General features: G+C 45.6%; 1 protein-coding gene across 11 annotated transcripts in view; it reads left to right on the top strand.

Annotated features, from left to right (window-relative positions):
* The window catches only part of LOC118355969 (solute carrier family 2, facilitated glucose transporter member 3-like), a 61514-nt gene extending 59229 nt beyond the window's left edge, over positions 1-2285 (top strand). For all 11 annotated transcript variants that reach the window (XM_035721826.1, XM_035721823.1, XM_035721825.1 and 8 more), the window contains one exon: positions 1539-2285. In XM_035721826.1, the coding sequence (XP_035577719.1) occupies positions 1539-1739 (201 nt within the window). In that variant the 3' untranslated portion in view covers positions 1740-2285. The remainder of the gene's footprint in view (positions 1-1538) is intronic.
* The last annotated feature ends 9836 nt before the right edge of the window (positions 2286-12121 follow it).

Below are 12121 nucleotides of genomic sequence, written 5' to 3'. Positions count from 1 at the left end.
GTGTAACCACAAGTAGGCAGAGCAGCAGGCAGGAGATGGAGAAGCAAGCTCCCCGTTGAGCAGAGAGCTGGATGAGGAGCTCGATCCCAGGACCCTGGGATCATTACCAAAGCCGAAGGCAGACGCTCAAGCAACTGAAGCACCCAGGCGCCCCCCCAGATATCTAGTGTTTTAAACCAGATTTTTTTTTTATTTTCAGTGGCATATAGAAAAAGAAGGAATGGTAGCAAAAAAAAGATTGAAGCAGGAGGGCAAAACTGGGAACTTTTATTTTTTTAAAGTAAACTCTACCCCCAACATGGGGCTCAAACTCAAGACCTGGAGGAGATGAGAGGTCGCATGTTCTACTGACTGAGGCAGCCGGGTACCCCAAAACTGGGAACTTTTAAAAGACCACTGGTCTGGGCGCCTGGGTGGCTCAGTTGGTTAAGCGACTGCCTTCGGCTCAGAACATGATCCTGGAGTCCCGGGATCGAGTCCCACATCGGGCTCCCTGCTCAGCGGGGAGTCTGCTTCTCCCTCTGACCCTCTTCCCTCTCGTGCTCTCTATCTCTCATTCTCTCTCTCTCAAATAAATAAATAAAATCTTAAAAAAAAAAAAAAGAGCACTGGTCTGAGGTGATTACAGGCATAGTTCTGCCTAGATACAATGATCGTGATGAATGCCAAAGGATTCCAGACCAACATGTAAAATCCACAATTTGAATGAGCTGGCATTAGTGAGTTTGTGACCTTAAAGGCTGCCTAATAATCATAGGATGTTAATGAATGAGTGAGGTAGGTCCTATTATATAAAATGACCCGGAGCTGGTTCCTTAAATAAAGGCACTTGCAGTGGACTTCTAGAATGCATTTCCTATTTCTGTGAGTCTTTCAGAAACCTGGATTTTAAAAATAATCATCAAAAGTCCTAGGGGCGCCTGGGTAGCTCAGTCGGTTAAGCGTCTGCCTTCAGCTCAGGTCTTGATCCCAAGGTCCTGGGATTGCGCCCCACATGTGGTTCCTTGTTCAGTGGGGAGCCTGTTTCTCCCCCTGCTTGTGCTCTATCTCTGACAAATAAATAAAATAAAGGAAAAAAAAAAAGTCCTAAAATACTCAATAGGTATTTGGAATCAGGGATCTTTAACGAATAGGAAAAGGAATGATGCAAAATTGCAGGGAAATACAGTAAGTGAGCAATGGCATAATAAACATCCAAGGTAGGGGCGCCTGGGTGGTTCAGTCTTTAGGTGTCTGCCCTCGGCTCAGGTCATGATCCCAGGGTCCTGGGATCGAGCCCCGCTCAGGATTCCTGCCCAGAGGGAAGCCTGCCACTCCCTCTCCCGCTCCCCCTGCTTGTGTTCCCTCTCTCACTGTGTCTCTCTCTGTCAAATAAATAAATGAAATCTTTTTAAAAAAAATACCGGGGAAGACTACATGTTGTTGTTAAATGTGGAAGGGTTGTGTCCCGAAGCCTACTAGAAATGGATGGGAAGGGAAGGGGTTTGGCAATGACCAGAATTTACACTGACACTCCTTTTTCTTTATCTTTTCACTAGTTCTATTTAGGAGCCTATGTTTTTATCATCTTCACTGGCTTCCTCATTGTCTTCTTGGTCTTGACCTTCTTCAAAGTCCCTGAGACTCGTGGCAGGACTTTTGAGGAAATCACACGAGCCTTCGAGGGGCAGGCTCGGGAGGCTAACAGAGCTGAGAATGTCCCCACCGTGGAGATGAACAGGATCCAGCCCATGAAGTAAACCCCACCGTCTAAGCCATGCCTCCTTCCCGCCTCCCTCCCAACATGGAAAAGCAACCTCTCCCCAGATGAGGGAGAGACCTCATCAGCTTGTAACCCAGGACTGTTTCTGAATGCTGCTACTTGATTCCTTTCTCATCCCACAGAGGAACCCAGTGCAGGAGTTAGTTGTATCTTCAATGGCTTTCAAAACTTTTCATTTCTTGGACATTCTCTTCTGTTTAGGAGAGACCAAGCAAACCTACCCTCATTTCAGGAGGCATTGGCCACTTGCCATCTGACAGCATTGTCGTCTCTTCCTCCCTTGGGTTCTAATAGGGCCTCACCAGGGCCAGTAGTGGAGGGGAGTAAGAGTGAGGTGCAGTTTCCCCGACCCCCGACTTCCCAGGAAGCAGATCTATGAGTGTGGAGGGCAGAGAGGGATTACATAAGAGCACCTCCCTCGCTTCCATACAGCTCTGCAGAGCAAATTAACTTGAGTTTTATTTATTTTATCTTCTGGTTTTATTGCATAAATATTTATTTTTTTAAGTGTAAAATAATTTTATGAAATAAAACAGAAGGAAATTGAGGATGGAGGGAGGCGCTTGAAGAGAGGTTCTAGGGTAGAAGATTTGATACTGGAGCGGTCGAGGTGCAATAAGGGGAAGATTCAGGGAGAAGTATAACGTGTTCTCAGAGGGTACATGATGGGGTGTGTGAAGTTTGCACATTGCCTCTTAACCTTCAGGTGGAAATTCTCAAGTTTAATTTCTGAGAAAAGTGATGTGCCTGTTTTAAGAAGCTACTGGTTACCTTTAGAACTTTTTTCTTTGTTTAAAATAATACGTAGTGTTACTTGAAATCTAGGGTTATTAAGATGGGCATTATAGCTAATGGTGGTGGATGGGTTCTAATTTTGGTTGGAGTCCAGAGAAGGGAAGGTTATTTCTAGATATCCTTTCTCCCCTCACTGGACAAAACAACTTCTTCCCCTTATAGTGGACTCACTGTGGGGGGTGGGGGTTAAAGTATTCCTAATACCCGCCTGGTGGGAGAACCTTCCAAATAAGGAACCCAAAATAGTGGTTCTTGGTAGAGGTTCTGTATTTCTCCATTTTGTTCTTTAGGAGATTTTAGTTGTTATTTTGTTTTAAGCCATAGCTTTAAAAGAATTCAGAGGAGAATGTTCATCAACTAACTTGGAATTTGTAACCTCAGCTCTGGGAGAGGATTTTTCCTGAACGATTATTATCTAGTTGAAGTATGTTGTCGCTAAGGGTCATCGCATGCTTGTTCTGTTGCCATATTCGCATAGTATGACGTCAAGCGCCCTTAGGGGACCATACATTTGGGACAATACGAGTAAATGTGCAGTGTAGCCCACACTTGAGAGAGTATGAATGTATGTGCACTGTCACTTTTGCTCTGGTGGAAGTAGATGACTGGTAACTTGTGTCCTTTATGTACCTACAGCCCCCTTTTGAATAGAATGTGTTCAAAGTCCTCTCTCTATATATAAAGAACACTGCCTCTGCTGGGTGGAATTTGCATCTACGGTTTGGTCCAGACTTCAGAGTTCAGTGGCATCTGGCTACCTTTCCTTGTTGGACAACTGGGGGGAGAACTCCTTAAATCTTCAGATTGAGGGTGGAGGACTCTGCCTCCCCCTAGACCCAGACAATGGTGAAAGGAGAATGTGAGATCAGAACATGTGGCCTCCTGGAGGGGAGTCATAGGGGAGAAGGAGCCTTTCTTTTAAGGGGTGAGAAACAAACTGAAGACTTCTAACTCGGGAGCATTTTAGGGAGCCAGATGAGGTGGAGGGATGTACACTTGGCCCAGGTCACGGACACCAGTACAATCATCTAGTTTCCCAGTATTTTGATAAATGGAGATTGGGCCCCATGACACCTACTCTGTCTTCCTTCTTTCATATGTTGCTTGACCACCCTTTCTCTCCTTGGTGCTTACATACTTCAGACCCTTTAGCCAAACCCTTGCCTATGACAGTATTTTAGTCACCAGTTCTCACTGTTGCCCCTGGTCATTGAGCGTTTTGGGGAAAAAAACAGCTTATATGGAATGGGGCTTGGTTCAACAGATGACTTTAACTGCACCTCTACCTCCGGCTCCTCAAAACCAGTGGGTTGGCAGTAATGCTGTGGGGAAGTTTTCCCCCTTTCTCAGAGACCAGATTGTGAATATTTCCAAATGGGTTTTCTATTATTAATGTTACTGTGGTTCTTTGTTTCGAAATAAAAATTCTGAATGTACATATGACATCATGGGCTTGCTGATTTTGGTTTTGTTTTTTTTTTTTTTGTCCTTCCTGTAACAACAAAATTAGCTTTAAATCCCGGTTTGACCACTCAGTACCTGTTACCTGGAGTAAGCTTCCTAAAAGTCTAATACATATGAAAATAGTGGTACTTGTTCATGATGCAGATGAGATGAACAGCCTTAGTGTGTTGCTTTCTTTCCCCAGTGAGAATTCTTTTCTCTCACTTCCTTACCCCTCTGGTCTTTGCTCTCTGAAACTCATCCTATGCTGATGTCAGGATATCCATATTACATGTATTTAAGATTTTATTTTTGAGTAATCTCTACACCCGACGTAGGGCTGGAACCTACAACCCCAAGATCAAGAGCTGCACGTCCCTCCAACTGAGCCAGCCAGGTGCCCCCATAATACACTTCTATCACCATCCTACTTAAGATCCTTCAGTAGCCTCCAGTCAACTACAGAAAATAAAACTTAAGCCTCCTACCGATCTCACACACACAGCCCACCCCAGGACAAGGTCCCTGTTACCTGTTTAGGTTATCATTTCTTAGCTCCCATTTAGACAAGAAAACACCCACACCCACTTCATCACTCTTTACCACCTTCATGCCTTCATTTATGGACTTTACATTTATGGACTTCTGATATTCCCTCCCCTACGTTTCCCTATCCTTACTACAGCTATTTGAATGGCTACTTTTTTAATTTTATTTTTTGGTTATCAAATGATCCTTTATTGAAACATTTTCCTTTGTAGTTGACTAGCTGGGCATTTCACCGCACCACTGTTGATGTCATCTGTGATGTCATGAGGGTGGTGGCCATCAACATTGCAACCCACAGACTGGGCAGTCCCCAGGATTTCTTTAATGGTTCCAGAGAGTTCTCTGTCTAAGGATCGGTGTCGCATCTGTCAGGCAATACTGACGATCTCATCAAAAGTGATAGTTTCACTGTGCTTAATGTTTTTCTGCTTCTTTCTGTCTCTTGGTGGTTCCTCGAGGGCTTTGATAATCAGGGCAGAGGCAGAAGGTCCCACTTCAATCTGGGCCTGTCTGTTCTGAGGGGTCAGTTTCACTGTAATCCTTAGACCCTTCCAATCACTGGTTGCCGTGGCGATGTCATCACCAACCTTTTTTGGAGACAGACCCAGCCGGCCGATCTTCGGGGCAGGGCAGACGTGGCATCGACTTCGCCACGGGGGCACCTCAGGTACACGACTTTGATCTCATTGGGGTCAAACTTAGGCAGCATGGCAGATGTGGCTGGTGTCGGATGAACCCGGATTCGGGACGACCGAGGGAAGTTGCACCTTTGCCTCCCCGAGCTGAAAGCCAAAAGCGGCTACTTTTTATTTCTATTTAGCACAGGCATGAGCTCCATAAAGCCTTCCATATCGGCAAACATAATCCTCACACTGGTACTCTTATGTTAGGAATGACAATGAAACCCGAATGTCCTGAAAGAGCTTGGTGACTGAACCATATTCTCCTTAACTCTGGGGATATTAGATCCCTTTTTCCATCTTTGTTTCTTTTAATCCATTCTCCAATAACCAGAGTAGTCAAAAAGATCATGTCACTCCCCTGCTTAAAGCCTTCTGATTACATCTTCTCACACTTAAAATAGCATCCAGACTCCTTTACTGGGACCTGTAAATTCGGTAACCATACATCCCAGATGACTCCTATTACCCTGGTGTAACATTGCTTTCATTATCAAAACCCCTCTAAAAATATCTTCTGGTTACTCTACCTAAAAGGTTTGCTTCTTCAACTTCATCTCTCATTACTCTTTGCTCACAGAAGTCTAGCCCCACTGGGCCTTCTGTTTCTCAAATATATCAAATTCATTTTCAATAGGTTCTTTGCACTTGTCGCCTTGTGTTTAGAATATTCTGCCTCAAAATTTTGTATGGCTCAGTCTGTCTTGTGAGTTAGGTCTTAGTTACCAACCTCTGTAGACTATAAGCTCAAAAGCAAGTACCTTGTCTGACTCACTCCTGCCTCGAACACTGCAGGACATACAATTGATTAAGTGTCATCAGTCTGGCTGGTTCCTATCAGAAGACAGAAACTATGGGCACCTGGGTGGCTCAGTCGTTAAGCATGTGCCTTCGGCTCGGGTCATGATCCTAGGGACTTGGGATCGAGCCCCGCGTTGGGCTCCCTGCTCGCTGGGAGGCCTGCTTCTCCCTCTCCCACTCACCCTGCTTGTGTTCCCTCTCTCACCGTGTCTCTCTCTCTCAAATAAATAAAATCTTAAAAAAAAAAAAAAGACAGAAACTACACAATGCTTTAAACAGAGAAAGTGAAACAAAGAATGTCAAGCTGGGGCGCCTGGCTGACTCAGTCAGAAGAGCTTGTGACTCTTGATCTTGGGGTTATAATTTCGAGCCCTACTTTGGGCATGGAGGCTACTTTAAAAAAAATTGTGTTTAAATAAAAAAAAAAGAATAGAAATCATAGATAGGCGAACTCAATATGATATCCTAAAGCTGAGGGAGAGTATCCAAGGAGAGACACACCTGGGAGAGAGGCCATCTCCCCAAAGCTGAGGCTCAGTTCTTTTTTTTTTTTTTAAGATTTTATTTATTTGAGAGGGAGAGATAAGAGTGCAAGCAGCAGAAGGAGACGGCGAGGCAGGCTCCTCCTGAGCAGGTGGCCCAATGCAGAACTCAGTCCCCGGACCCCCGAAGGCAGACGCTTTACCGACTGAGCCACGCAGGTGCCCCTGAGGTTCAGATCTTATTGGAAAAGACATAGTTGCAGTCTACCGGATAGCAGAGAAATTTGCTGGATTGCACAAGCCAGAGCTGCTGTGGTCTGGGGAGCAGGAGACAAGTGCAGGTGAGCTACAGCTGGTGGCCAGCTATGTGAGTGTACAGAGGGAGTCGGGGCACCAATATGGGGGGAAAGGGGTGCTGTACTTGGGGCCTTGTGGGAGGTGATTGCCAGACATGGGCTGGGGCTGTGAGGTGACTGATGGAGCTAGCCTTCTGGGTGCATGCCTGTGGCAGGGTGCCACCAGATGCTTTGTCATCTATGGTGTGGCCATTGGAAAGAGCAGGACACGCCCCCTTCTTCCTACAGTATCCTGACAGCACCATCTACTGAGAAAACTTCACTGTGCTTAACACTCAAGAAGAAATGATTTAAAGGAATGCCATCCATTATCAAAAGGTACTGAAGGATGAATTTGGAGCCGAGAGGCAAAAAATCAGTAACTGACACAATAAATGTTAGGTGGCTGGCTGGCTGAAGTGGTCCCGGGTTGGGAGAATTTACTCTTTCCACACCTCCCAAAGCCTACCTGCGCTTTCGATAAAATTCAAGTTGAAACGTCCCACTTTTTTTTTTTTCTTTTGAGCGTAATGCCGAACCTTTCGCCAAGGTTCCAACTGGATGGCTGCGGCTTAAGTTGGGCTAGTGGCCGCCGGCCAGGAAAGGGAAAGGGAGGAGGGGAGAAGTAGGAGTGCCCCTGGGCCTGGAGCCTGGCGCTGCGAGATGCTGAGGACCAGGCCGCAGGTGGGGACCAGGCCGCAGACGAGCCCCAGTCCCCCAGCTCTGGCTCTCCGTTCCGGGGCTTCCTTACGCCATCCTATCACCAGGGAAAACTCCTTGAGTGTCGACTCCCAGAGTGACCCCAACGAATCCCCTCGTATCACCTCTGTGTCCTGGATCCGGGCCCTGGTTGCGGCGGCACAGGGGCGACCACGGTCGCGCCAAGCGCCCACCTTCCTCCCTCGTGTCGCCGCCCCGCTCCCTCCGTGACAGCAGCCCGCAGCGAGCACCCAGCACGCAGGTTTCCGGCCTGAGCCTCTCCGGCCCCAGGCGTGGCCCTGCGGCCCCCACCGCCCACTTCCTCCGCCCTTCCCCCAGCCCTCCCCTGCGGCGTGGCTGGAGGCCCGCCTGGCGCCCGGGAAACCGCAGACCCCGCGGGAGGCGGGGCTTCGGCCGCGCGTTCACTACGCAGGCGCGGACGGCCGCAAACCCGTCGTCTGTACTGCGTTTTGTTCAAGATCCTCGCAACGATTTCTGGTTCTAGTGCGGATCATAACCCAGCCAACCTTCCAGTGCAGGTGTTTCTCACCTGTCTTATTATGAAGTGGATCTAACTACCTTTCCTGGATTACTCTCGGCTTAGTGACTTAATTGATAAAACTGAATCATGTGAGTTGCATGAGATATATTTCAGAAATTAAATCCAAATCTCATTTTTTTAAATGAGGAAGTTGAGACCAATGAATGAATTGGCAAAACTGGAGCTGGCATGGTACCTCTGTGTCTTTATACTCAAGAACTGGAATAAAGGAGCCAATAAGGTGTAAGGTGCCAGTTTCTACGTATATTTACCAAAATATTTTATTAAAAGGTGTTTGATCTTTTTTTTAAAGATTTTATTGATTTAATTGACAGAGAGAGAGAGAGAGAGGGAACACAAGCGGGGGGAGTGGGAGAGGGAGAAGCCGACTTCCCGCCGAGCAGGGAGCCCAATGCGGGGCTCGATCCCAGGACCCTGGGATCATGACCTGAGCCGAAGGCAGTCCCTTAACCAACTGAGCCACCCAGGCGCCCCTGTGTTTAGTCTTTTTTTAAAAAAAAGATTTTATGTAGTTATTAAGGAGAGAGAGAGAAAGCACAAGCAGGGGGAGTGGCAGGCAGAGGGAGAAGCAAGCTTCACGCTGAGCGGGGAGCCGGATGTGGGACTGGATCCCAGGACCCTGGAATCATGACCTCAGCCTAAGGCAGCCGCTTAACCGACTGAGCCACTCAGGCGTCCCAAAGGTGTTTAATTTTTTTTTCAAGATTTTATTTATTTATTTGAGAAGAGAGAGCATGGGCGGGGAGAGGGGCAGAGGGAGAGGGAGAAGCAGGCTCCTGCTGGTGGGTGGGCGACGGCGGGGCCATGGCTGGTCCACCCCAGGACCCTGGGATCATGACCTGGGCTGAAGGGAGACCCCTGACTCACTTAGCCACTCAGGCATCCCGACAAGTATTTAATCTTTATCAATCTGAAGTGAGAAAGGGATCCTATACTTCTAAGTTTACATTGTATTATGACATTGAGCATTTTTTTGCTTGTTAGCTCTTTGCATTTCCTTATCTGTAAACCGTTTGTATGTATCAGAGGAAAACCATTTTGAAAAGAACATGTTTGCTGACGAAGAAACAAGACAAAATAAATAAACGTAGAGTTTATAAGTAAGATAGTTACCGCATGGGGCGCCTGGGTAGCTCAGTTGTTAAGGCCTGCCTTAGGCTCAGGTCATGATCCCAGGGTCCTGGGATAGAGCCCCATCTGTCTCCCTGCTCGGCAGAAGACTGCTTCTCCCTCTTCCACTCCCCCTGCTTGTGTTCCCTCTCTCACTGTGTCTCTCTCCGTCAAATAAATAAAGTTAAAGAAAAGAAGAGTCAGATGCTTAACCCACTGAGCCACCCAGGCGCCCTGTATTCTACTACTTTAGATACCTCATACAAGTAGAATCATACAGTATTTGTCTTTTTGTGCCTGGCTTATGTCACTTAGCATAATGTCCTCACAGTTCATCCATGATGTAGGCTATGATAGGATTCCCTTCCTTTTTAAGGCTGAATAATATTCCCTCGGATATATATACCACATTCTGTTTATCTATTGAGACATTGATGGATATTTGGGTTCCTTCCGCTTATTGGCTTTTGTGAATAGTGCTGCTAATGAACATGGGTGTGCAAAAATCTCTTCAAGAACCTGTTTTCAGTTCTTTTGGATATATATCATAACTGGGATTGCTGGATCATATACTGTTGTATTTTAAAATTTTGGGGGAACCTCCATACTATTTTTCCATAGTGGTTGTACTATTTTACAAGCCCACAAACAAAATTAAAAACTTTTGTGCTTCAAAGCACATTATCAAGAAAGTGAAAAAACAACGTACAGAATGGGAATTGCAAATCATAAATCTGGTAAGAGATTCCTATCTGGACTCTTTAAAGAACTCTTATAATGCAATAAAAGTGCTAAAAAATTAAAACTCAAGTGATCCAATTAAAACACAGGCAAAGACTTCAATAAACATTTCACTAAAGAAGATACGCAAATGGCCAATAAGCACAGGGCGCCTGGGTGGCTCAGTTGTTTGAGCAACTGCTTTCGGCTCAGGTCATGATCCTGGAGTACCGGGATCGAGTCCCACATCGGGCTCCCTGCTCAAGGGCGAGTCGGCTTCTCCCTCTGACCCTCCCCGCTCTCGTGCTCTCTCTTTCTGATTCTCTCTCTCAAATAAATCAATAAAATCTTAAAAAAAAAAACAAATGGCCAGTAAGCACATAAAAAGAAATTCAGCGTCATTAATCCTTAGGGAAATACAAATCAAATATCTGCCTGTTGAATTATGTTGGATATCTGCCTAATAATCCATTAAGGATGTTTCAAATTTATTTAACTTTTTTTTTAAAGATTTTATTTATTTGAGAGAGAATGAGAGAGAGCATGAGAGGGAAGAGGGTCAGAGGGAGAAGCAGACTCCCTGCTGAGCAGGGAGCCCGATGTGGGACTCGATCCCAGGACTCCAGAATCATGACGTGACCCGAAGGCAGTTGCTTAACCAACTGAGCCACCCAGGCGCCCTTATTTAACTTTTTCAAAAGATTTATTTATTTTAGAGAGATAGAATGTGCCTCGAGGGTGGGGTGGGGTGGGGAGAGGCAAAGGGAGAGGGAGAGAAGCAGACACCCTACTGAGTGAAGAGCCCAACTTGGGGTTAGATCTCATGACCCTGAGATCATGACCTGAGCCAAAGTCAAGAGTCTGATTGAGCCACCCAGGTGCCCCTCATTTTCTTTTTATTAAACCGTTTTTTTAAGCCAGTCTCTTAAACCATAATTCATATATTACAAAGTTCACTCATTGAAAGGGTACAATTCAATGATTTTCACAGATTTGTTCAACTACTCCTGAAATCACCCTAGAAAGAAACTTGTACCCATTAGAAGTCATTCCCTATTCCTCTGTCCCTACCCTCTTTGATTTTCCTCCTCTTGGTTCTAGGCAACCACTTATCTACTTTCTTCTTCTCTACAGATTTGCCTATGTTTAAAATTTCATCTAAATTGAATCATGTAATATGTGATCTTTTGAGACTGGCTTCATACAAATTCGAATGTTTTCAAGGTTCATCTATATTATAGTATTTATTTAGTACTTGACTCCTTTTTTATGGCCAAATATTGCCTGGTGTGGACATACCACATTTTCATTATCCGTTCAGCTGTCTATGGCTATATGGGTTGTTGCCAATTTGGGATTATTGTGAATAATGCTGCTTATGAACATTTGTGAACAAATGTTTTGGTGTGAACGTATGTTTTCATTTTTCTTGGGTAATGTATCTAGGAGAGGACGTGCTGGGTCATATAACTTTTTTTTTTAAGATTTTATTTATTTATTTTACAGAGAGAGACACAGCGAGAGAGGGAACACAAGCAGGGGGAGTGGGAGAGGGAGAAGCAGGCTTCCCATAGAGTGGGGAGCCCGATGCAGGGCTCGATCCCAGGACCCTGGGATCATGACCTCGGCCAAAGGCAGACGCTTAATCACTGAGCCACCCAGGCCCCCGTTGGACTCCTTTTCTAAGAGCATTAATCTCATTCATGAGGGCTCTGTCCTCAAGACCTTATGATCTCCCAAAGACCACACAACTAATACCGTCACGTTCGGTGTTAGGATTTTAACATATAAATTTAGGGGGACACAAACACTCACAGTGTAGCAGTTAAGATGCTTTTAATTTGACTCAGTTTAAGTCATCTATTTTTTGTTGTTCATGCCTACTAGACTGGCAAAACTTTCTATATCTGTAAACACAAAATGTGCGTGGAAATGCAGAAATGGGAACTGTCTTAACTGCTAGGAAGAGTATAAAACTGTACCACCACTTTAGATAGCAATGGCTTTCTAGGAAAGTTGAATGTGCATAGCCCCAGTTCTTCATCTACCCCACCCCGCCCCCAATTCCATGTTGTCTGCCAAGTGGTTTTGTAGTTTTGTTATGGTCTGAATGTTTGTATCCCCCCACCCCAAATTCCTATGTTGAACTCCTAACCCCCACGGTGATGGCATCAAGGAGCTGT

This window comes from Zalophus californianus, chromosome 9 (assembly GCF_009762305.2).
Source record: "Zalophus californianus isolate mZalCal1 chromosome 9, mZalCal1.pri.v2, whole genome shotgun sequence".
In the NCBI taxonomy this organism is placed as follows: Eukaryota; Metazoa; Chordata; class Mammalia; order Carnivora; family Otariidae; genus Zalophus; species Zalophus californianus.
Note: the sequence above shows the minus strand (reverse complement) of the source record. Positions and strands in the feature narration are given on the sequence as shown.